The sequence below is a fragment of the Vespa crabro genome, chromosome 4 (genome assembly GCF_910589235.1).
Source record: "Vespa crabro chromosome 4, iyVesCrab1.2, whole genome shotgun sequence".
Classification (NCBI taxonomy): Eukaryota; Metazoa; Arthropoda; class Insecta; order Hymenoptera; family Vespidae; genus Vespa; species Vespa crabro.
Window position 1 is genome coordinate 6,229,828 of NC_060958.1, and position 25,284 is coordinate 6,255,111.

Consider the following 25,284-nt stretch of genomic DNA (forward strand, 5'->3'; position numbering starts at 1 on the left):
TATATGTATTTATTTTATTTCTTTTTTTATTTTTATTCTTTGTTAAGTATATTAGTGTACTGTTAAATCTAAATATATTTAGAATAAAAAAAATCAATAAATAATTGTATCTTTCTGATCATAGACTCTTCTTTATATATACACACATATCCGTATATATGTGAATGTATATATATATATGTACGTATGTGTGTGTGGGTGTATATAATACATATATATATGTATATATATGTACCAAGTTAGAAATCATTTCTATGTGCTTTTCATAATAAAATATAATATAATATATGTATACCATTTTTATTATAGTCATAATCGATTAACATTTTTTTGTTAAAACATAAGTACATAGTAAACATCTATGTATTTACATCATAAATAGATATAAATAAATAATTAATTAAATAAATAAATAATGCATAGTTCTTTTCATAATGAAAACAATCATTAATCTTATTTCACAATAGTTTTAAGTTACAGTGTAATCATTTTGACTGAAAGAAGTGATACCTGCAAGTGGTGTTTGGAAGTGCTGTTTATTAATTCGATGATAACGATAATAGCATGAAATAATAAATACTTTCCATGAAACTCATTTCTAATATCTTTGTGTGACATATTAACATTTATAAGTTTCTTAATAAATAGATATTTCTCATTCATTTTGTAATTCATACACCGTATGTTTGATATTCCTTGCTAACAATTTATAAACAAAAGCGATCTCATTTGAATTCTAATACATAATATAATTTTGCTAAAATATACTCGAGGTTTCTATTGATTATTATATGCAATGTTTTTCTTTTTTTTATAATGATATGAGTGACTTAATGAAATGTATATTTAATGTATTTATGTCTTTATAAGAATCATAACAAGTACATGAATTACTTAAAAAAAACTCTTATCGTTTTGTGTATTTTATGTTATAATGAACTGCAGTAGAACTATCCAATAGTTATATTATTATAAAATCTTTCAGAGCAGTAACCATACTTTTATGGTATTTTGCATATTCTTACAATCTTCCTATGTACATTAAGCTTATTATCATTTCACATTTAACTTTCCATATTCCATATATTTTACATATATACAGCAATATATTCTTGCTGTTAAGTGCAATATAACAAATCTTAAAATTTCTGAACTTGAAGCAAGTTCAAACTGCAGATTATCAAAATCATTAAAAGTATTTGCAATGGTTTTTCTCAAGTATGCATCCTCGAGTTTTGTAACATACTATAATAAACAGTTTATTGCAATCGTTGCATGTGCTATACGGAAATAGAAGAAGATAGTGTATTTCTGTTCTACAGAAATTCCCTCACAGTCCTCCACCGGATCTTTCAACGCTAATTTGTTTCTTCAACATTTCTTTTTCATGTTGTTCTTGTTCCATCTCTGCCATTCGTGCAAAGCGAGAATATGCCACATGTCCAGATTTTATAGCTGACATCATCTGTGTGTAAAAAATATTACAATTACAATTTTTATTAAAACTTTTATATAAAGTAGTCGCTGTGAACTTATGCAATATTAATTAAAATAAAATAAAATATAAAAATACAAAAATAAATTACAGAAAAAATAAAACAAATTATAAAATTTTATCTAATAAAATTAAAATGAAAATATAATATTAGTATTAATCATTGATAAATATCTCACTTTGTATAAATGAGTTACTTCTGAAAAATAAGTATAGATTTTGTTATTAAGTAATTCATTTATAAAAGTAATACAAATGAGTCACTGAAAATATATGATTTCAATTTTATAAAAAAAAAGAAATGAAACAATCTTTCATTGAAAATATTTAATTCCTTAAAATAATTAAACTAAAATAATTATTTTCACTAACTCATATAATAGTAACAAAAATATATAAATACAAACTCATGCAAAAAATGATAGCAAAATATAAGAAAAAAGAAAAATTTATACAAGTTTGTTATAATTGATATGTCAATTTGCTTTTTAATAATAATTAGCAGAGAATCGTTACCAGGCTGCATATGGACGCGTCATCATAGCAATAGTGCAACACATTCGAATGAGTATATTTAGTACTATATTATAGTTTATATATATATCAGAGTGTGAGATAAAAAAACAAGCATATTATTAAAATAGTATTTGGAATCAGTAAATTTTTGCACATCACTTGTCAATTGGCAAACATTCATAGATTCGCAGTTGATATTGTAAAACTGAAGAGATTAGAAAACAAACAAAAAATAATTTTATATCTTGCAAAGTAAAGATAACAAACAATATATTCAGAGCAGCAAAACTATTTGGCAACCTGCGCATATTCACAAACCTGAAGGTACTCATCCAATTCGACTTGACCGTTCATATTAGTGTCGATTTCGCGGAGTATTTCGTGAAGTTCTTCACCTGGTACTTCCTTGTCACCAAAGAGCTGTGAATAGTAAAAAAATATCTATATTATAAATATGTTTTATAGTTTACCTGTAAATAATCTTGTAACTCCAGTTGGCCATTATAGCTGAGGTCAATTTCATTGAGTAAAGTATGCATCTCTTCTTCTTTTAACGTAATACCAAGTGCCTAGATATTAACGATCGAATAAAGTATAAAATAAAGTAACATAAGTAATACAAAATAATGTTAAGAATAATAAAAGAGAGATCATTTTATAAAGGCAAACCTTGAGTCCTCTCCTGATGTCATTAATTGACACATATCCTTTGTTGTCTTTATCGATAATACCAAAGCGTTTGATATAAAGTTGTATTTCGTCTTTCGTAAGATTAATGGGTATTTTATCCCTGGAAGCACGGTTCACCATTTGTCCCATTTCATTCGCAAGAAATTCACTAGCCTCACGTTGCTGTTTCTTCTTCTCTTCGGCTGACCAATGAAGCTCCTCGGCCATTATATCTATAATGCCTGGAAGAGCTTCTTGAGCGGCTTGTACATTAAGAAAGGCGAGTCTGAGTCGTCGAGCGATCATATCGATTGCAGTTCGCGCATATTCGCGTACGCCGTAACGAATCTAAAGTATAAAGATGCATATTATTCTCTAGCAATATTTAATTCAGCTTGTAAATAAGGAAATTAATTTTACCTCGGCATCAATATACGGAAATTCTGGATGAAGTTTCTTGCCAATAATGGGCCAACGCTTACCAGTAAGGGACGCCATTTTTGCAACTGCAAATGCACGATCTCCATAACTTTTGGCAAGGTGTTGTGCAGTTTCACATTCTAAACCAAAATCTTGTACTAATCTAATATACATCGTTGGTGTCCAACCATGGGCGCCTTCTAAGAGAAATCCGTCAGTTTGACATCCTCTTTCAGGTTTTAAATCGCAAGCTGTATATAAGATATATTATTTAATTAATACAATTATTTTTTATATAAAGTGCATTATTCATTGACGTATATCTTTAAGGCATTGTTTAAAATATTATTATTCAAAAAAATTCAGAACTTTTCCATTGCTCAAATTTATGGATATCTGAATCTTGAAACATCTATTATATAATATTCAAGTACTCATATATTCAGATAATAAGAGCTTTATTAAAAATACCTCTGATGGCTGCATCAATGGTTTCTTGAGCCATGGCACGATATGTTGTCCATTTGCCACCGGCTATTGTAACAAGTTTCGATGAACTAACATGTACTATATGATTTCTAGCTAACGATTGTGTATTCGGTTTGTTCGGGTCTGAAACCAATGGCCTAATACCGCTCCAGGCAGATAAGACATCACCACGGCGGACTTCAACGTCAGGATTGAGGTAGTTCTTAACTTCTTGTAAAATGAACATAATTTCGTCTTCGGTTGGTCGCGGGTTGTGCGTTACCTGGCAGGGTAGGTCAGTCGTACCTGCTATTGTTTGCTTTTGCCAAGGCAAGAAGAAAATAACACGTCCATCGCTAGTTGCTGGGTCAAGGAGACCCATCTGGTCGGGACTAAAGAATTGTTTAAATTCGTTTATGATGTTTTATGAATTGTCCTTTAGAAACGCATTTTTGTATACTAACATACCTATAGTACCCTGGCAATACAATATGAACTCCAGACGAAGGAGCGCAAATCTCTTTTACGTTTTGATCATCCATCTTCCTAATATAATCCGTGAAAGGTCCTGTAGCATTTATTATAGCTTTCGCTTTTACGTCCCACTCTTCTCCTGTGAGTTCATCCTTTAAACGAGCTCCTGTAAGTACCCTTTGACCATCCTGTACGTGCCATAAAAAAATTGTCAATTTCATCAAAAAAGTACATCAATCATTATTAAATTTAATTTCCTAATACTTGAAAAACTATTTTCTTGATACGTACCTTGTCGAGACCTTTTAACAGATTAATCACTTTTACGTGATTAACGACTGTTGCACCATGTCTGGAAGCTGTTAAAGCTACCGCTAAGTTCATCCTAGCGTCGTCTTGTTGACCTAAGAAATAATATATTATATATAACGAACATATTAAAAATAAGGAGAAAAAATTTATTCGATCTTACCATCGTAATAAACGATAGCTCCTGTGAGTTTATCTCCCTTTAACATAGGGAAGAGTTCGAGAGCGTTCGATTTGCTTAAGTAATAAGAGGATTTAACGGTTTTACTACCTGCCACTAGGTCATACATTTTTATACCAAACCAGTAATAGGGAATTTGCCACCATCTATCGAGGAAATACGAGAGAATAAAATTAACAACGGGAGAAGGGCGCTTTGGATGTTTTATAAAAATAACTAATAAGAGGATCGTTAGAATCGTACGTACGTATAAACAGGTAACATAATAGGTAAAGGATGAGCGAGATGAGGTGCGCTATATAACATTGATGCACGCTCATGCAAAGCCTCTTTAACCATTTTATATTGTTCTATGTCTATTTGCATTATAGCCTTTTGCAAATAACGCACACCCCCGTGAATTAATTTCGTGCTCCTGGAGGAAGTGCCGGATGCAAAGTCGTCCGCTTCCACCAACGCCGTTTTTAAACCTTAATAAAGAGTATGATTAAAAATTATTGTTCATTACAATGTCTTATTTATATATTACCTCTTGTGCAGGCGTCAAGAGCACATCCTGCACCAGTTGCACCGCCTCCAATGATAAGAACGTCGTAATCTTGAGATTTCAAAGTCTTTACTTGATCCTCTCTAGTTGGCAGTGGTCTTTTCGTTGTTTTTGTTTTGTCTTTTTCTGCGTATACCTTGTAGAGGCATTATAAAACGATGATAAGTAAATAATATAAATAATGTGAATATACAGAATGACATTTTAATCGAAAAAAAAAGAAAATATATGATCGTGGATATGTAGTTCACCTTAAATTTTCTATCTTTCTCCTCTAACATTTTTTATTTTATCAAAAAAATATATGACTTATTACAGTTATGTGAATCATTAAATATTTTTTGAAAATATTTCATCAACTAATCATTTTTCTACCTTGTATCTTTATACTTTTTATTTTTATTCAAAATAACACGAAGAATCAATTTATGTAAAAAAACGTAGGATTTCGTTTGAACGGATTTGATGACCTTGAAATCTTGTTTAAAAAAAAAAAAAAATGATCTTCAGAAAAAAATTCTTTCCATTGTCAAATTGTGTTTCTTCAAATGATGTAACTTTGCTCTAAGGACTTTTTTCATCCAACTATAAATAACACGAGAAATTTAGGTGTTCCGATTTAAGTGTCCTACTCATAATGTAAACGTAAATAAAAAAAAAAATCGTACAAAGATCACGTTTTTCCAAACTTTCATGTGTCAAGATCCACTTTCGAAAACGATCATTTTTCGTAACCCACTTCTAATAAAATCTAATGAACATGCAAACCTAATCTGATATTTTAATATTTAACACGATCCAGACTTTTCCAGAGATCTCTGATATAGATCAATGTATCACTAAATATCGATCGATTAACATGTTATTATTCCTCAAATGGAAAAAGAAAAAAAAAGAAAGAGAGAAATAAAATAATATCAACCTCGTGGAAACTTATACGCCTTTACACTTCGTTAATTTTCAATCGATAAGAACTTTGATCACGTTCATAACACATCCTTTCTTAGATATATTCATATATTTTATCTTATTTATATACTTAATTATTATAAATATAAATTTATAATATATATCGAACAAATTAAAAAAACGAATATCTGAATATTGTGTGTATTCTAAATTCAAGCGTTGGGCTCGCAGTGAGCGAGCATAAGAATGTTAGAGCTATACGAGTAACCTTGAAACAAAGAAGTAATCGCGATAAAGTGACCTCACATACTCACTTAAGATTTTTCGATAGAAAAATCTCGTTTTTCGTTTCTTTTTAATGAATTCATTTTTATCGATTTTTTCTTCTCTCTCTCTCTCTCTCTTTTCTTTTTTTTAGCAAAAATTTAAATGTGCGTAATCACAGGAGAATATTTCATAAAAGAATTTCGTTTTTTATAGTATGAAAAAAAAAAAAAAAAAAAAAAGAAAAAACACTACGATAACGACGTCACCATTATGACGAGGAAAAATTTTTTAAGGCAATATTTCTCAAACGTTTATATGGGTCATTTTCTAAAACGTTCCTTTTTCATGTCCCATCCGTTTGTAATCCATATATTAAAAAGGAAATGGAAGTTTTGTGTACGCATGTGTTCATGTGCATGCACGCGTCTTTATAAAAGCTAGATAAAAATAGTTGTTCGAATCGACTTTGAATTGTTTATCTGACGATTTTTTTCATTGAGTAAAACTTTTATTTAATGAACATATATAAATTAATCTCATATTTTAATATTTAACGTGATCAACCAAGTAAATAGCGGACTGATAGTTCGGGAATTTCTATTCTAAAATATTTGTTCCGTCCGTGTGTTAGAAATAGTCATGTAGCAGTGGCCTTAAGATTTATCCTGGCCTGGCATGCTCTTTTAGACTCGTGAAACTTTTGGTATAACCACGTGACCATAGACTGACCATTGCTATCTAAAACTCGCATTATAATATGTTTACGTCCTTGAATTCGTTATGATTGAAACACGTTTTGATATGGACGATTTTCTTATCTCTTTACGTCTGTCTCTGTTCCCTTCCCTCCCTCCTTTTCTTTTTCTCTTTCTTTCTTTCTCTCTCTCTCTCTCTCTCTCTCTCTCTCTCTCTCTCTCTCTCTCTCTCTCTCTCTCTCTCTCTCTCTCTCTCTCTCTCCCTATGTTTTTCTTGTATTTTACCGAATCTTTTCTAAATACTCACTGTTGAATCAGATAAGAATAAATAAGATGTTAAAGCGCCAGTTCCTACTGCGCTCGCACCTGCTACGAATAGCCTTAACGATGCCATTTTCTTTTGTTTTAATTATTCGTTCTCTTTCTTATTCTCCTCTCTCTCTCTCTCTTTCACGCCCCACGGTAAATGATGATCCTTCAAGAAAAATCTGTAAAAAAAAAAGTAAAGGTGATACGTCAGATGAAAACGTTAAAATAATAGATATTATATGCATAGATAATAAATGAAATTATATATAATTATAAGAAATTATATGTAATAGAAATTATAATAATAAAAAATAAATAATGTGATTAATATTTAAATAATTGAAATAATATTATTAATGCTGAAACGTTATTTACGAATACGCCACTTTATATTTGTTTGATAAAATATTTCCATTAACTTTTAATTATGATTAAATAGTAGTATATACATATATATAATTATCTCGATAAATAATTATCTCGTAAAATGCATATCATTGGATTAAAAAAAGAAAAAAAAGGAACAAATAAACAAGAGAATAAAAGAAAAGGAAAAATAAAAATAAAAATAAAAATAAAAATAAAAATAAAAATAAAAAGGAGTATGTTGACCATGTACAATGTGCAATACTACGATTGATTGACTAATCTTTATCGAAGAATGTTTGCTTACTAACATGAGAAAAATTTATATCATTAGGAAAAATTATGCAATGGAATTATTTCGTCTAATAAATGCATCGAGGCATTAAGCGCTTTACTAATGATTCTTGACACGAAAAATATGTGTTTCTAATCTCCTAAGAGAGAAATCTCGTCTCTGATAAGGATCGATAAAAACCTCTCATATTACGAAGAAAAAGAGATAGAAGAAAAAAAAAAGAAGAAGAGAATAGAGTGGAAAGAAAGGATTTAGAGTAAATTTGCGATAAGTGAATTTTATGCGATTGATTTAATACGAATAACAATAGATCACGGGTAAAGTAATGAGAAAAAAAAGAAAAGAAAAAGAAAAAAAAAGAACAAAAATTAATAATTCTATCTCTTTCTATCTTTCGAGGAGATTTATGTAATTAAAATTGAAATTACGATTCTTAAAGACGTACAATACGTTAGAGGAGAGAAAATCGAAATTGGCAGTGAGTAGATGATGAACCAACGACGAACTGAAATCGTTTTTGTTGTATCACCTTTTCTAATTGTTGATTGCATGTGATCCACGTGCCAATTTAGTATCGAATAATCAACATAGAATAGATACATACGTACGTGGATCGTATCTCATCGCTTTACGTTGCACTTGATACTAGATATATACATACAAGTGTCATCATTATGCGTCATTATATACCTTTGTTTTTTTACACAGTTGTTAAATAGTCTCTTGTTTCTCTCTTTCCTTTTCTTTTTTCTTTTTTCTTCAAATACGTGAATCGCGCGATAATAGATTATTCATCATAATCCTTATCTACGTGTATCGTATAAAAATATACAAGTATATATGTACTTTATATAGTTTAACATTTATTTACTTGAAAAATACAAATACGTGAAACTACGATTAAATCGACTTAAAGATAACAACGTTAAATGAACGAATTAAATAAGATAATCCAAAATCTTCTCTCGAATATATATAGGGTGTGCCAACAATTTTTCAAGCTTGTAATTTTACAATCTGAATAAAAAAAAAGAATCAACTTAAAAAACGAATGATTGATTTTTTAAAATCATTTATAAATCTACTCGATTTTTGATCCTTTTTTTCTCTTGCCCAATTCTTGGTCTTCTTTCTCTGCCCTTTCATCTCCTTTCCTTCCCATCTTTCTTCGGAATGCAATTCTTTTTGTTGTTTAACGTTAGATCTATATACGAGCTGTCTACCACGTGCAAATTTTTGTAACGATTCCAATTTGCATATAGTTAAGGAAGTGACAAATAAAAGACAATGTCCTCTGTAATATGTATACATATGTATAATATATATATATATATATATACATACACACACACACACACACACACATATATATTAAATCTACATCGACGCTCCGCATTAATTGACAAACTATTAATATTTCGTATTATTAAAATTTTGTAATTTTTATTTGAACATGTCTAAAGATAGAAAATACAATAAGATCTGACTCGTATAAATTCGTTTCTTGAATTCAAAAAGAAGATGTTGGTTGAGATAGCGATATAATGCATTATTTTGCGAACTTATAATAAAAATTTGGCACGAATATTACACTCGAAGCATTGTAATGCCAAACGAATGTATCACGAGAATTGCATTGAGTATAAACTAGTTGCTACTGGTACCTGTTGCAGTATAGAAACTCCTATTCGCTAATGTAGCAAATATATGCGTATATGTGTGAGTTATGTCATACATTTTCTTAGCATTTATTAATGATATGTGAAAGCAAATTTAAATTGTGGTAACTTTATTATCTACATGTTTGGCAATTAATAATTAATTTTCACATGTTGGAGATAAATCAACGATTTTTTTTTCTTTTTTTCTTTTTTTTTTTTTAAATACGGAAAAGAAAAGAGGAAGAGAGAGAGAGAGAGAGAGAGAGAGAGAGAATGAGATTTTTCATTCATGATAATTACATGCGAATGAATTAAATATTTTGCGATAATTATATTTTCAATGATTTCATCGTCTCTTCTGCCATCTTTAATAATATATTTACGATGACGCAAATCAATGTCTTTTAAATTTGAAATTTATTAAGACAAAAGTGATAAATTGACCGTTAAAAAGACAAAATTTTTTTCACAAATGAAGAAAGAGATAAATTAGGTAACAATGATCCTTGGGTACGATACTGTCGAGGATGGCCTCCAGAAGACAAGACCTTGATAGTGCCCCCTCAAGCACGTGTAATTACGTAACCCTATCTCGACGATTGAGTCCGTTGAGACGAACGTACTAATGATAGGCGTAAATGACATTGGCAAATTCACAAATCGCCCTTCCCAACTGAAAGATCGCACCTGGGACAAGTACCAGGATGCAATGAGACACGAAGCATGCGTGCATGCCTTTTAAGAATCCCCACTCGAAGTGCTCTAGCCACCACCTCAACCCCGAGCTCTCTCACCTTACCCCTTTGTGAAAATGAGGACTTGCGCGGACAATACACTCAAAAAATTTACAATATATATTATAGATATACATATATACATATTATATATATATATATATATATATATATATATATATATATATATACTCTTAAAGTCCATTCGAGAGAAGAGAGGGCCGATGTTGCAAGCACGTATTCGAAATAACTATCGTTTTCGTGCCAAATGCCTTCGAATGTCAGGACAGGCCGTACAAGTATTAGGTATGACCCTACATTGAACCCATTTGCGAAATGCAATTCAGAGGTCAAGTCACGTGCAACTAATCAAGGGTAAGAGAGTAAACAAGACAAAAAAAGTTTGAACAATCCAAAAAGGGTACGGTCTTCGGGAAAATATTTTTTCTTTGAAGAGGTTAAGCCGGGTTGGAGCGCGCATTGATTCGAACATGGAACGGAGAAGGCGCGCCACGAGAAAACTCCTATCTTTCTCACACAACCTCCCACGCTATATCTATTTCTCTATCATTCTCTATCTCTCTCTTTCTCTCTTACAAATAGACACTAAAATCTCTGCCTCTCTCTCTCTCTCTTTCTATCTTTCTTCTTTACTCGTATAAAGAATATTTCCATACGATAATTCGCAAGTTTCCTTAGAATGGCATTTACTCACTGCGAAATATATCGTCTTAACGTTTCGTTCACAACTGTCGAATTAAATTAATAAAATCGTTACGATTTAACGAAGGACATATTCACTGACGAAAGTCGCGATGGTCCACATCGTCCAGCGAACTGTACGTACTGTTTCGCGACGGCTACGGAAAACGGATAAACGAACCGGCCCGGGAGTCAAGTGAGGACTCAAACTATCATGACTATAGCGATATCTGTCGGATATTTCAAAAATGAAATACTCGTCCTTCGTATAACCTATCAATGTGACGACTCATAGTATTATAAAAAATAATTATAAAATAAATCGACGAATCATAAATCTCTTACAGATTAAAGTTTATTTGAATTTTATGATGACTATATTTGGTATAAAGATATTTAAAAAATATTCCTTTTTTTTATTTTCTATTATTTACGATTATTATTTGCGTATATATTGGGTTGGCAATTAAGTGATTGCCGGATTTCAAATAAGGAAACGACAAAATCCGCAATCACTTAGTTGCCAATCCAATATTCTCTCTTTTTAAATTTCTTCAACTCAAATAAATTTTATCTTTAATAAAGTACAGGAACGGGGTAGTACTTACTTAAATAGAATATTTTTACTTTTGTTATTTTACAGCAAAATATCTGTACAAATTAGGCACTCTTTTCTTTTCAACAATGACTGTTATAAAGTTTCATATACATAGTGAAATACTATAGTATATATAAAATCATGGGATGTCTTAATACTAACAGTAGCTAACACCATATTAGTTAACTTTTAACACAATAAAGAGATGTAAAGATAGTACAAATGTAGATGTATGATGAATGATGTACAATAAATAGCAAAGATCATTGCAAGAATCAAAACATGCCTCACATCGCTGAAACCTACTATTTACACAAATTGTTATATCAAAATATATAATTACTTTGTTACACGATTAATTATTTTATTTTTGTCAGCTAAAAATATGACTCAGAAATTACACTTCGTCAGAAGCTAGCAACTCTCTGTCAGCAGGAGAAGATGTCTTTTCATTTCTCTCTTCTTCCTTCATTTGAAGAGCCACAGCCGATTCCAATACTCGTATCCTTCCTTCATGTTTTACAATCACAGCTTTTAACTTTCTTATTTCCTCTGTGAATTCTTTTAACATTTCTTCCTATAAAAAGAAAAATATTATTTATTAGAATATAATGAATACATGTATGTTTTTGAAATAGAGAAATATCATTTATAAAAAAAAAAAAAATCTGGACTTACAAAAATGCCAGGCGATACTTGTGCAGTATTTTGTGCAGGGTTGGATGCAACTTTTGCCCCTTTATCTAGTATATTCGTCTTCTTATGTACTTTAAGTTCATTTTTAGATGAAGATGGTTGATAGCCATCTCTAAGAGATATCAGTATGGGATCAGCATCAACGCCGCTTTCCCATTCTTCTGCAGTTATTGCAGCTGTATCTCCAGGAGTATCAGGATACAAATCTTCTTGAAAAAGCTCAGACTACAAGATATTATGATATAAAAAAGAAACAATGACAACAAAAATGCAACATTACTATCTATAACATAGTGTTTACCTTTCTAGGAACAGTCATTGAAATGACTTGACAAAAACCCGAATTATTTAGTCGATAAAATCTACTGATTTCACAGCTATTAACATCACAACCTCGTTTTGGCATCATTCCTATCCCTCGTTGAGGGTCAGGAGTTTGAAAAGTATTGATATAATGAACAAATGGAGGTTCGGGTGTAATTTCAAAGTATCGAATAACAGAATCACCCTTGCCACATAGATATACCAAATTTGTATCAGGATCATACAAAGGAAACATAACTCCATTGCTGGTATCTAATTCTACCATAACTATAGGTTCACCTAACATGTCTGGGGCTCGTAATGAATATTGCCTTTCAGACATTTTACTGAACCCAGTTGTGAAGACCAAACCTCCCCTGAAACAGAATAAACATTATTAAATATTGATAGAAAATGTTAACTTGTCCAATTATAGGCACTGGATTAGTAATGTTACAAGCACTATTAGATAATTAAATTTATATGCTATTAATATATTATTAGATAATTACTACTCCAATTTTTGTTTAATTTGGTAGGTTTGAGTGGTGAACTTAGCATTTTCTCTCACTCCTTTATACAATATGTGTAAATATAAGTCACACGATTATTGAAGATAATTAACATATCTTCTTTGATAATAACATGGTTTGGTGCAATTCCATTAAAATGTGTGTACATATTTATATATGTATATATATACACAGAGGTATGATTTCATGAGAAAAGGTAAATCAATTTTCCTTTGTTTTTGAAAGCCATATATATTTTTAACTAAAAAAATACAAAATTAAATCAATTGGTAGGAAATATTGCAATAAAGATATTTATCTTCATTAAGATATTTTAGCAAAGGAAAATTAATCTATGCTTTTTTTATAGAAATCTTCCTCAGTAGATATGTAAAATATGGGATATCATACATAAAACCGATATCCCTACTGTAAAAGATGTGATATAAAGGGTAATCCATGTTTTATTTGTGTATAATGTGTAATGTACATGGAAGATAGATAATCAAGTTGGCCGCGTGCCTGATTAAGGTACATACTGTATATTTGTTTTAGTTTTATTTTATTGTATTATCAGAGGCAATACATTATATCTTCTGTACCTATATTAATCATCAATACTTATTAACATCCACCTTGTTACAACATAAACAGAGACTTTGCAACTGTTCATAAGTGCTTTCATCGGAGGAATTATTGCTTTACTAGTCTGTATCCATGTACAAACTTAACTTGTTAAAAATGTGATTATATTGCTTCCATAGGTTTGAATAATGAAGATATACTAAAACTTCAACAGTACATGTATTAATTGAATATTTCAGTAGCCAGCATTAGTAGTCTTCACAAAATGTATCATGTTGCTATAGTATTACATGAAATTTGACATTTTATTTTAGTGAAATGAAAATGAAAAATTATTCTTGACACATTTTCGACATTTACTGTAAATTAATTTAGTCAATCATCTATCTTCTAAGAATGCAAAATGTTTCTGTGATATGTATACAATATAGATCTAACATACTTCCCTTTCTAATTTGTGAGCAGCAAATGATTCTTCTTATTTCCAAAAATATAAATAAGATATAATAGTTAAATATATAAATATAGAGAATCATATTCTATACTGAGACAATGATACTTTACATTTTCAGCATGATACTTCAGATGAATAAGTTAATGTACAATACTTACTGTAATTTTTAACTGGACACTATAGAGCAGACGTCTTGATATTTGCATTTACTAAGGTGGTGTCCTCCTCATGATGAAATTTCAACCTTGAAGTTTTCCATTAAAATTATGTGAATCTTGCACTACACAAATTGGAAAGACCAAGTGATAAAAAGCAATGGAAATAATTCTATTGTGCAGACAAATGCCTCATTTAGAAAGCTGTTGCAGATTTTTCTCATAACCAAAGAATAATCCAGAAATACATAAAAAGGATCACAATAAACCAATGTAGCAAGCAATTTGACTAAATTAGGCTGATTGTTTGAAGCAATTAAAATATATCCCTTTTTACTAATAAAAGAAAGAAAAGTATTCAGTTTAGAATTTAATGTTTTGTTTTTTTCTTCAATCAATTTTGTTAAAATATTTAAGTCCTAAATAAAAGAGCAATTAACATGATATAATTATAATGTAAAAAGGCGGATGTATATAGTTCGATGATCGATAAAAAAAATTTACTTGGCTATATGTTAAAAAGGCTGTAGTATATAGTACCCTACGTAAACCATTAATTTATATGCATAAAATAATACTCATAGTAATACATATGAACTATCCTATCATTCACAAATATATGTTGCTATTGCATATAATATTTTTTACATATTCATTGAAGCAATATTTTAATGACATTTTAATAAAAGTTGGTAAGTTCATATTTACAATTGACATAAAGAAAATACTTAAAATATATATATATATATATATATATATATATATATATATATATATATATATATATACATATATATATATATCATATATATATATACATATATATATATATATAATGTTAAATTCACTTGCTCATTAACACTGTCTTATTTTACTAAATCTAAAAAAATAAGTAATTCTATGTAAATAAATTCCAAAGAATTAAAGATACTGTGCATGTCTATTCTATGCGTGAAGAACATTCACTGAAATAAATGTTTTATAATTTATTATTTAATATATTTAATATTTTATTATTGTGTTCCCATAAATATAAAAATGTTCACCACTCTGTGTGCATTTGTGCACCATCACCTTGTATGCAAATTCTTATGTGCAATCTGCACCAATGTTGTGATTAAATAATAGATATTTGCAAAGCATGTAGTGTATTATTGTTACATAGGCGCGTTTAAGACTAACTACTGTCATTCTTGTAATATAGAAAGCATCTTACAGGCACATAGAGTTCTTCATTTGTAGACACATTGAAGCATTATAATGCTGTATTATAACAATTAAAGGCAGCTATATTTTATACTTTTTAATGCTTGTAAAGTACCAGATATTAAAGACATGCCTTTATATATGAAGTACGGTTCTAATTACTATAGTTATGCATGCTTGAATTTTAACTATAGTTAATGTATACATTTATTATCTATTTTAATATGATATCTTAAAGTAAATAAACTTTATATAAAATAAAATCATATATATCAAATATTATAAATCTGCCTTTTTTCTTTTTAATATTACAAAAATATCTTGTAAGTTTCTTATTTATTCATTAAAATTTTAATTTTTTATTTCAATGTTATTAAATATAAAAGAAAACCTAATAATGAGAAAAAGCTAGTCATAAGAATACATTTATGAAATTCATATTGCTGTGATTGTAACTATATTAAATTAAAAACTTTTCAAACAAGATAAATAAAAATAATGTTACTCACAAATAGATCATTTTTAATAATTAAATTAAATAGTAAGAAGAAAAGTACAATGTATTTGCATACCTTAGAAATATTGCACGTGTTGCCTTGCTTCCTTCATGGGCAATAGCATCCTCTAAAACTTTCCCTGTTCTTGGATCTAAGATACGAATCCTTTTGTCCTTACATGTAGTTACCAATCTGGATCCATCCCAGTTCCAACAGGCAGAATAAATAACATCAGGATGAGAGTCTATTCTTACTAAACATTCGCCAGTTCCAACATTCCAAATTAAAACAAGATTGTCTGATCCAGCAGTGAGTAATACGTTTAATGCTGTTGGATGCCATAGCACAAGTCCGACCCTTCGTTGATGCAATTGTAGGTCTACCACAGATTCAGTCAATGTCCTGGAAATACCACCATCTGGTATTTGCCATATTTTAACAACGCAATCTTCAGATCCAGAAGCTATGACATTATCATTATGAGGGCACCATGCGATATCTAATACGGGACCCTTGTGTCCACCCACTAAAGGATAGTCTGCTGATATTCTTCCTACCTATGACAATTATTCAATGATCTATAGAACTAGTAGAGACTACCAGAACTACGGCTGTCATGATCATGCATGTAAGTTTAAAAAAGAATTCTATAAAATATTCTATATGGGATCTTCATAAAAAAAAATCACTGTAATATATTCATAAAAGATATTTATAAATATGAAATGAAAAACTTTTGATAATTACCTTGTTATGGGGTAAGACTATGAAAGCACCACCGCCCGCGGATTCAACGATGATGGCCAAAAATTTAGGATTCACGGCGCAGAACGTAGAATCCCATGAGGATTTTGAAACTCTAATATTGTCATAGCATTGTTCCCGTTTTAAAGACGTTCCGTACACGTGGCGGAACTTGCTGCTGCGTACAACACGAAAAGACATATCTGCACCTACTTTCAACGCAAACAAAAATGAAACCAACAAAGATTAACCTAGAAGGAAACACCAATATCTTCATACACCGGTTATTATGATTATTTTAATAAATTATTGTTACGTGGGCACTGCGGGCGTGGGCGACGCATGGAACATCCCCCAATTTATAAATAGATTCCCCACCCTTAATGTCGAAACGAGCGCGACTGAAATAAGAATATTTCCAAACCGTGTTTTGTATCCCGGTCTCTCTACGAGTTAATATGTGCAAATGAAGTGTATGCCAGTGTTGCCAATTATTACAAATATAAGAGGAAACTTCTGTCTCTCTCCCTCTCTCTGTCTTTGTCTCTCTCTCTCTCTCTCTCTCTTTTTCTGCATTGAGAGCTTGATGCATCAGAAAATAGATTTCATTCTAACCGAAATTGGCGACTACAGAAATAAACTCTCTCCGTTGCTTTTATAAGATCATGATTCATAATAAGAAACGGTACAGTCACGTATGTTAATGTTACAACGAAATATTATAGTTAAATCAATAAAAAATTAATATCAGATTCCATCATGTTTGTAGATCTAATGAGATCGGAGCAAAATAATAAGGTATATCTAAGTAACTTATAATATTTAAATAACGCGAACTATTCCTTTTTCCATAAAATAGAAATCTATTCGTGATGTATAAATGTATGTTTGTGCGTGTATACATACACAAAACTGCGACTCTGCTTCACTTCAATGAATACTAAAGAAGATTTCATATATACGTACTACTATTTTATTTCTCTCAAGTATTACTTTAATCTTAATGATATTACTGTAACTTCATGATAAAAACAGTTACTTGATACGGTAACAGTCATACGAGTATGGCAGGTGATGCGTCACCGGTATGATTCATTGGATAATATACTGAATAATATAGTTTTCATGTCAGAATCCAAGTAAATAGTATAAAACTGTGCAATTTACGCGTCCATCTTTTCTTTTTCTTTCTTCTTCTTTTGTATACTATACATAGATAAACAATGTAAACTATATCTATGTTAAAAGGTTGAACTTTTGAATACTCCCGCCATTATTCTAGTTCACCACATTGTAATTCATTAGGCGTCCACGTCGTAGTAGCGCCATTTAACACGAACGAATCGGTCGTTTCAGAACACCTTATTTGGAAATGCGCACCCTACTCAAGTGAAAAGCCACCCCCGGTAATATTATTTTCTTTTAAGCTTTTTAATTCGTATATCTAAGTAAATATGTATAATGCTTTAAATTATATTCTCTTATTGTTTTCACATATAATAATTGAATAATATGTTGCTAAACGTATCACTCATTAAAATTGTCTTATCATCATTTCAAAAGAAAAAAAAATTAATTGAAATAATCAATAATATAAATTAGTTAATACAAATCGTACTTTACCAACGAATTATAATCCGGATGACAAGCAATGCACGCTTTTGGGAAAGAATTCTCCCCACCCCCCAAATTTCACGCGCTGACGAAGACGATGGATGCGCACGCTTTTCGATTCAATATGGCCGTTTCAACCGCGAATAATCGAAAGTAAGTTTCAAACAATTAGTAAATTAATGAATATAGAGATATACTGATGTTATTTAAAACGTGATCTTCATAAACCATTATTTCATTCATCGTATTATTCGCTGTTTAATTGATTACTAACTAATTACAAAGTTAACAGATATAACACATTTAACAGTTTGTTCATTTAACGTTTATCGTTATATTTACAACAATAACAAAATATTCAATTTCGAATCATACCTAAAAAAAATATGATTTGTATGTATATATACATAAACATATTTATAAGAATTATTTCATTATTTTATTTTAAAATTGATTGGATAATTAAAGCAGATTTTTCATTGGTTGTGTATACTTAAGCTGCTAACGCCACTTCCACACATAATGTAAGATTTGTGACGCTGCCTAACTTCGCAGTAAATACGTACAATTTATTGTAAGAGTTGATAAACTAGTTACATAGAATTACGCGGGAAATAATAAGAAGCTAAAACAAATATATTAATTTTTAAACGCTTCTCTAAACATATAACAGTTTCTATTTAGTGCATCGAATGTAAAGTGAATATTATTAAAATTATAATGGAGGTGAGTTTCAAATTTTAACGGTTTAATTGCTTAAGTTTATTTCCACATATATCTACGTTATATTATACTTATGGTGTTATATTTGATAAGAAATGTATATTTTTATCTACTTAGATGAAGTTTGCAAAATTTAAAAAAGACGAACGTTGTAAAAGATTAGAGCGTTCCTTGAAACTTTCTTTACTAAGAAAAAATGGAAAATTGACAAATGATGACCCAATCTGGAATGACACGGATGCACAGAATTGGAGTTTTACTGCTTTGTCTCCGCAACTTTCACAGGCGGAACATGAAATTGTGCCTTCTAATAAAAATTTATCAAAAATAAAAGCAATGAAAAAGAACAATTATACTACATATGAACCAGTAATTGCATCTTCAAATGTTCATCAATCTCCAAGTCAAAATAACTCCTTTAACAATAATGTCGCCTCTTCATTGACTGTTAAGGAATTTCTTCATCAAATTAAGGATAATTCAAAAATCATCCAAAGAGATTCATTATTGACTAATGAAAACTCGCCTCATGTAGTTGAAAAGGGCTTATATGTACAACCAAAAAATATCAAACATGAAAAAAATCTTTCTAAGTTGCAAAAACAAAATTCAATGAGTAATAATGATAATAACTATAATCCTTGTAAAATAGCTAGTCCTAAAGAAAAATCGGGTAGAACCTTTTTTAATTGGAAAGTTATGCTAAACAAAGATGGTCATTTGATTATCAAAGGAACATTAGAAAGGTAAATTTATAAGACTAAATTCATTATAACATTTATTATTGTTTGTTCATATTTATTTTTTATAGCGGACAAACTGCACGCAGTAAACCTATACTTAGAAGATTGACAGCTACAAGTGTACAATCTACTTTCTTACATATATATTATCTTGAAGGAAATATTGTGGATAATGAAAATGGTAAGAACTTAAATTTCTGTATAAGTCTTTACTTATATACTTTTTAATATCATTAAAAAATATTAATTTTCTCCGTTTTTCTTTAGAATTACCGGAATATGTGAGAGGCAAGTTTTACAATGGTTTTCCAGATGACTGGGAAAATATATATTTATTATGGAAAGTATTTATATCTGAAGGTAGTAAATTGAGTTTTCATTGGCCAACAAAGATTACAGATAGCGATGATGACTTGAATAGTGAAGTAACAAATTTAACATTACAATTCACAAAGGAAGATAAAAACAAATACCAAAAATCTTCCAGTAATATATGTAATAATAATTCAGATAATACTTCAAGAATCAAAACTGATAATAATGTATCTAATCATGTACCTAATACAAAAGTACAGATTCCTAATACAACAAGGATAATTCACGATAATAAAATTTTAAATAAGGAAAATCAAGAGCAGCATAAAAATGTTAACCAGCCTCAATGTATTCAGAAAAAGCATACATTAAAAGATATTATACAAGAAGATAAAATCAATATCATTATTAATAATTTGTTACATAAAGATTGTCCTAAGGAATACATTGTAAAAATTGTACAAATGTTTAATTGTCTTGAAGATGTTCTTTCTTATAGAGTGGCAACAAATGACGCAAATAAACTAAAATGCGATGATAATGATTCTGGATTGTATAGCAGTCAATTACAAGGTAATGAAACGGTAATTCGCTCAAAGAGATCTTGTATGCCAGAATATCACAATATATCACCAATTACAAAAAGAATCGATCAGAATAACTACAGCATAGAAAATGTGCATGAGATCTCGAATATGATTCTACAAGAACAATCGCAGAATGATATACAAGAATTGAATAAGAGAGACTCTGAAGAATTTGAAAGTGAAATTTATGCGGGTATGCCTAAGATCATATTTCAGAAAGTATTGGAAAATAAAAGAGCATCATTAAAACAGGATAAACAGAAACAAAGAAAAGGAATAATAGATTCTATCCCTATGACTAAGAGTCATATCAAATCACAAAAAAGAGTTAAGAAAAAACACAGAACAATACATTACTCTAATTCTAGCGATAGTGATATTGAAAATGATATAAAAAATTCTGTGTCTGATGAGAGAAAGAAAAGAAATGATAAAGCAATTAGACATAATGCGTTGGAGCAACAGAAAAATATTAAAAAACCAGAAACAATATCTTTTACTCAGGGATCTGTATCATACAAAGAAAATCTTTATAATGTTTATCATGATTGCAGCGTTAGCATTATTGAAGATGAAGAACCGAGTAGACGATACGAATCGATGATTCGAGTAAACGATATGAATCGTATAGAAACACCCAATAGAGGAAAAAAGAGCACTTTTAAATATAATTGCAATCGCGATATTTCCACTACAGATGATGAAGTAGAATTACCAGGGACCAACTACAAGAAGCATTTGAATACAATAGAGGTCATAAAACACAGTGCCAAAAAGCCAAAAATAATAAACCGCCATTAATGGTACGGATCATTGCTGATGTATTTAATAGAATTAAGAAAACAATTAAAAGTATTTTTTCTTTTTTATTATTTTAGAAATATTAAAAAATAAAAAATAAAAATATATTTTTTTTTCGTAAGTTGTAATATAAAGATTAAGGACTAATTTCATAAGATTCCTGTGACTTGTATACATAATTTTACGTTACATTAAAATTACTATTTTATTATGAATATAATAAATATTTTTTATATTCGTGTTTTTCAAATTTAACTCCAGAAAGCTACTAGTATCGAAGGCAATTAGTTCTACTTTTCGACACGGTTAACCATGTCGCCACATTCATTACTATATATCCAATTAGTATGTACCAATTGCGAATTATGATATTTCATTCTGCTTTGACATAAATACATGTTCAATAATATATGATATGCATATATACGTATCTATACATTGAATGTATATGCATATATAAGTACATGACATAAATTAATGCTTGATTCACAATCAACGAAAGTGTATGTGATTTTGCGTATAAGCGGTGAAAGCAAAGTCGATTGTGTGATGTTGAATGTAGACATATGTGAAATTCGTGCAATACCGGACAAGATTGATATAGATCTAAGTTTTGTCAATGTTGGAATGATATGTATTAAAGATAAAGAATAACGAAAAAAAAAAAAAATTAAAAACTTCGATAAAAATGGGTAATCACGTGGCACGTAATATAAGCAATTCTACTAAAAAGACTGATGCAGTTACAAATAATAGCAATGCGCTAACTACAAACACGGTTTCACGAAGTTCCTCTGGTAATGACATCGAACATAGTTCTCCTACACAATTTTTTCCAATTGATAACCTAGCCAAGGTAATTATTCGGTTGATTTAAAAATTTTTGTTTTATCTGTATTGTAAAAGATTTTTATTTTATGTTTTATTATAAACAAAAATTATAGTAACAAAAATCATCATATATATATGATTGTTTTATATATATATGCATACATATATACACGAATATATATATTTTTTATTTTAATTTTTCAGGACGTTTATTACTAACTTTTGCTTTAATTTAATGATGATAATAATATATACATTCGTTATATATTTTGTTTCTACTGACCTTGTAAAGTTATTAATTGTTATTTAAAACATAACCTTAAATTTTTTCTCTAGATTTTATCGCATCATACATATGAAGAAAAACATGTACATGGAATCACGATGTCTGTGTTTGAAAATTACTTATTTCCTAATTATCCTACATTAGCTGAAAAGTTATTTACTTATTTGCATCACTCTGCTGGAGCAAGTACATCACATTTGACAGTTTCTGCTTTCAAACAACAATCAGAAAAATTTCTGTCTGTTATGAGCGACCAAACTATATTAGAAAATTATGTAACAATCTACTCTAATATAAGAGATGGGGATATATCTCCTGATCTACTAAGATCTTTATTGATGACTTGTTATCAACTAGCAATGGATAGTACTGGTACTACAACATGTATTTATATACATCGTGTCGTCAATGCTGTTGTCATTTCATGTGTTAGTAAGATGTACCACTTGTTATTTTAATTTATTATCTAAGCTAAGGCATAGATGAATGTCTGGTTATTTCAGTTTCATGGAAAAGATAGCTTGTCTGTGAGTTATGTTAGTAATTGGATGTGGCAGCATTGTTCACGTATTGTACATGGTCTACATTGCTATGTAGTTCATGTATTGACAACAGCTTATAGAAATGGTAAAGCATTGCTATCAAAAGAACAGCCACAACCACATTTAGAAATTCCAACACCTGTATTGGAACATGCTGACAGTTTTGATCAACCTCAGACATTATTGCCTGTGAGCTATGTTTGGTTATTATCAACTACTTTACCACAATGTTATCTTCAGGTAATTTCAATTTGGTTATATTAGATAATTATATTTTTATATGTATGCACATGTTAATATATGTATATGTGCACATATATCTACAGTAGGAGTTGTTTAATTTGGAAAAAGATACATGGCATGCATACTTCTAAATTAAGTTTTTTTTTAACAATACATCAAAATTCTATTGGCGTTTCATCATAGCCTTGTTATCTAGGCAAATGATACACCCAAGGATATTACGCACGCCATTATAGCCAGAACTACAGGCAATATATGTCCTAGACACTGGACTTTATTATATAATAGTTCAGAACATGGAACTGGCGCTAATCGCTTTCTTCATCATGTGCTAGGCTACAGAGGTCCAACGTTGTTATTTATAAAAGCTGCTGATCCAGAAAAGGATGGTGAATATCTCATGTACTGCATGTGCTCAGCAGTTGAATGGCGTGAAAGTCATCTATATTGGGGTGATGAAGATTCAGTGGGAATTCAATTAAGTCCATCCTACAGAGTTATAGAGAAAGGACCTAAAGTATTGTATCTAAATACAGGAATCAGAGGTTATCCTCATGGTTTGCGATTTGGAAGTAATCCACGTTCACCACATATAAGTATTGATGAATCATTCCATTCAGTCAGTATCGCAGGTGCACCATATCCTATTGCTACTCTAGAAGTTTGGGGATGTGGAGATGTAAAGTTAAGGTAATATTAACTTATTTTATAAAGTAGAAATTTAATGTACTAAAAGTAATTCATTTTTCAGAGAACGTCAATTGGATATTAAAAAATGGCAAGTAAAAGAGGCAGAAAGACAAAGAATTGTTAAATTAAGTGCTAGCGATTGGTTGGATCATCCTGACCGTTATCTTCTTGAACTAGCAGGAAGAGCATCTTACAATGAATCTAATAAATAACTGGGATTACATAACTGTATTATGAAACAAATTTATGCAGGATTAGAGTCAATATTTTTGTATATATGTATATACTGTTGAAGTCTTCTTCAGGAGAAAAGTGTACTTATTTCTGATGCATGCATATATATATATATATATATATATATATATATATATATATATACATATATATATATGTATATGTATATGTATAAGATTGCAGGTAGAATGAGCATCTATAATTTTATTTTTGCAATGTATGTACTTATGCACTTTAGCACAATGCCAAACTAGATTTTAGACAATCAGTATATGACGTTTTATTCTAATGTTTTTTTAAATAGGATTAATATGACTTTTATAAATTTACAGACTCTGCAAAGATATGTGCATAGATTTATTCATTTTTAAAAGAAATTGCAATATTATAATATGCCTTATGTACTTATGTTTTATGTACATAATTTTTAAAAGTTAATCATATTGTTTATCAAGTGTTAAAATGTTGGATCATTTTTTTTTTCAATATTTTTAATTTTTGAAAACTTCCTTTATTCTAATAAATATCTAAACAAAAGTTTCTTTTGTAAAAAACGTCCTTTTGTTAGCTCGTGATGAAGTCATATTGTAAAAAATATTTTCTATTAATATTGATATTTATATTAAGATCTTGTATAAAAACAAAAGTATAATTTATTTGGAAAACATGGGTTCTATTAATAAAAGATACAGGACTGAGACAAAAAAAAGATGGAACTTCCTACTTTGAACTTGTTTGCGTGCCGCCATATTATCAAATAATATATTGTGTAGTACATTCATATGCGGCTGCTTTGATAGTTCCGTACCCTGTCAAATAAAGTTCGTGACAGTAATGTTGTTATTTATTTCAAGTATTTGACTTGAAAAATCATTATAGTATAGTGCTACATCAGTTTTGTTTTGTCG

General features: G+C 29.7%; 4 protein-coding genes across 18 annotated transcripts; 2 read left to right on the forward strand and 2 right to left on the reverse strand.

Moving 5' to 3' along the window:
* Nucleotides 1–423: 423 nt before the first annotated feature.
* Nucleotides 424–11,220, reverse strand: LOC124423379 (glycerol-3-phosphate dehydrogenase, mitochondrial). 6 transcript variants are annotated; one of them, XM_046961041.1, is made up of 13 exons: nucleotides 11,031–11,220; nucleotides 7,258–7,438; nucleotides 5,062–5,215; nucleotides 4,780–5,002; nucleotides 4,515–4,678; nucleotides 4,334–4,446; nucleotides 4,037–4,230; nucleotides 3,572–3,960; nucleotides 3,101–3,351; nucleotides 2,681–3,028; nucleotides 2,482–2,580; nucleotides 2,330–2,431; nucleotides 424–1,465 (listed from the first exon to the last, which is right to left on the reverse strand). In XM_046961041.1, the coding sequence occupies exons 2-13, from the start codon at nucleotides 7,342–7,344 to the stop codon at nucleotides 1,331–1,333; spliced, it is 2,259 nt and encodes a 752-aa protein (XP_046816997.1). In that variant the 5' UTR covers nucleotides 7,345–7,438; nucleotides 11,031–11,220; the 3' UTR covers nucleotides 424–1,330. The 6 variants fall into 6 exon arrangements, with proteins under 6 accessions (XP_046816997.1, XP_046816991.1, XP_046816995.1 ...); XM_046961035.1 differs by lacking the exon at nucleotides 2,482–2,580 and having other exon boundaries at nucleotides 11,031–11,219; XM_046961039.1 differs by lacking the exon at nucleotides 2,330–2,431 and having other exon boundaries at nucleotides 11,031–11,219.
* A 401-nt stretch (nucleotides 11,221–11,621) lies between these two features.
* Nucleotides 11,622–18,485, reverse strand: LOC124423382 (coronin-1C-A). Of its 6 annotated transcripts, none has more exons than XM_046961050.1 (6): nucleotides 18,391–18,485; nucleotides 16,771–16,976; nucleotides 16,099–16,580; nucleotides 12,613–12,991; nucleotides 12,294–12,536; nucleotides 11,622–12,192 (listed from the first exon to the last, which is right to left on the reverse strand). In XM_046961050.1, the coding sequence occupies exons 2-6, from the start codon at nucleotides 16,966–16,968 to the stop codon at nucleotides 12,013–12,015; spliced, it is 1,482 nt and encodes a 493-aa protein (XP_046817006.1). In that variant the 5' UTR covers nucleotides 16,969–16,976; nucleotides 18,391–18,485; the 3' UTR covers nucleotides 11,622–12,012. The 6 variants fall into 6 exon arrangements, with proteins under 6 accessions (XP_046817006.1, XP_046817007.1, XP_046817008.1 ...); XM_046961051.1 differs by having other exon boundaries at nucleotides 16,771–16,979; nucleotides 18,391–18,478; XM_046961052.1 differs by lacking the exon at nucleotides 18,391–18,485 and adding an exon at nucleotides 17,674–17,823 and having other exon boundaries at nucleotides 16,771–16,979.
* LOC124423378 (putative uncharacterized protein DDB_G0282499) lies at nucleotides 18,422–22,256 on the forward strand. Of its 5 annotated transcripts, none has more exons than XM_046961032.1 (6): nucleotides 18,431–18,534; nucleotides 18,853–19,107; nucleotides 19,222–19,850; nucleotides 19,916–20,028; nucleotides 20,115–21,552; nucleotides 21,812–22,256. In XM_046961032.1, the coding sequence occupies exons 2-5, from the start codon at nucleotides 19,102–19,104 to the stop codon at nucleotides 21,548–21,550; spliced, it is 2,184 nt and encodes a 727-aa protein (XP_046816988.1). In that variant the 5' UTR covers nucleotides 18,431–18,534; nucleotides 18,853–19,101; the 3' UTR covers nucleotides 21,551–21,552; nucleotides 21,812–22,256. The 5 variants fall into 5 exon arrangements, with proteins under 5 accessions (XP_046816990.1, XP_046816988.1, XP_046816989.1 ...); XM_046961033.1 differs by having other exon boundaries at nucleotides 21,816–22,256; XM_046961029.1 differs by lacking the exon at nucleotides 21,812–22,256 and having other exon boundaries at nucleotides 20,115–21,657.
* On the forward strand, nucleotides 22,226–25,211 carry LOC124423384. The gene is made up of 5 exons (XM_046961055.1): nucleotides 22,226–22,406; nucleotides 22,718–23,095; nucleotides 23,171–23,449; nucleotides 23,649–24,142; nucleotides 24,204–25,211. The coding sequence occupies exons 1-5, from the start codon at nucleotides 22,239–22,241 to the stop codon at nucleotides 24,352–24,354; spliced, it is 1,470 nt and encodes a 489-aa protein (XP_046817011.1). The 5' UTR covers nucleotides 22,226–22,238; the 3' UTR covers nucleotides 24,355–25,211.
* The last annotated feature ends 73 nt before the right edge of the window (nucleotides 25,212–25,284 follow it).

Coding starts and splice junctions, on each gene's coding strand:
- LOC124423379 (XM_046961041.1), bottom strand. CDS start 7,344: ATGGCATCGTTAAGGCTATTCGTAGCAGGTGCGAGCGCAGTAGGAACT. Junction 4,447..4,514: donor AGCTATCGTTTATTACGATG/GTAAGATCGAAT, acceptor ATTATTTCTTAG/GTCAACAAGACGACGCTAGG. Junction 3,961..4,036: donor GTATTGCCAGGGTACTATAG/GTATGTTAGTAT, acceptor ACAATTCTTTAG/TCCCGACCAGATGGGTCTCC.
- LOC124423378 (XM_046961032.1), top strand. Junction 19,851..19,915: donor ATCAAAGGAACATTAGAAAG/GTAAATTTATAA, acceptor TATTTTTTATAG/CGGACAAACTGCACGCAGTA. Junction 20,029..20,114: donor TATTGTGGATAATGAAAATG/GTAAGAACTTAA, acceptor GTTTTTCTTTAG/AATTACCGGAATATGTGAGA.
- LOC124423382 (XM_046961048.1), bottom strand. CDS start 17,111: ATGCGTCGCCCACGCCCGCAGTGCCCAC. Junction 12,992..16,098: donor ACACGTGCAATATTTCTAAG/GTATGCAAATAC, acceptor ATTCTGTTTCAG/GGGAGGTTTGGTCTTCACAA. Junction 12,537..12,612: donor CAATGACTGTTCCTAGAAAG/GTAAACACTATG, acceptor AATATCTTGTAG/TCTGAGCTTTTTCAAGAAGA.
- LOC124423384 (XM_046961055.1), top strand. CDS start 22,239: ATGGGTAATCACGTGGCACGTAATATAAGCAATTCTACTAAAAAGACT. Junction 22,407..22,717: donor CAATTGATAACCTAGCCAAG/GTAATTATTCGG, acceptor TTTTTTCTCTAG/ATTTTATCGCATCATACATA. Junction 23,450..23,648: donor TACCACAATGTTATCTTCAG/GTAATTTCAATT, acceptor CTTGTTATCTAG/GCAAATGATACACCCAAGGA.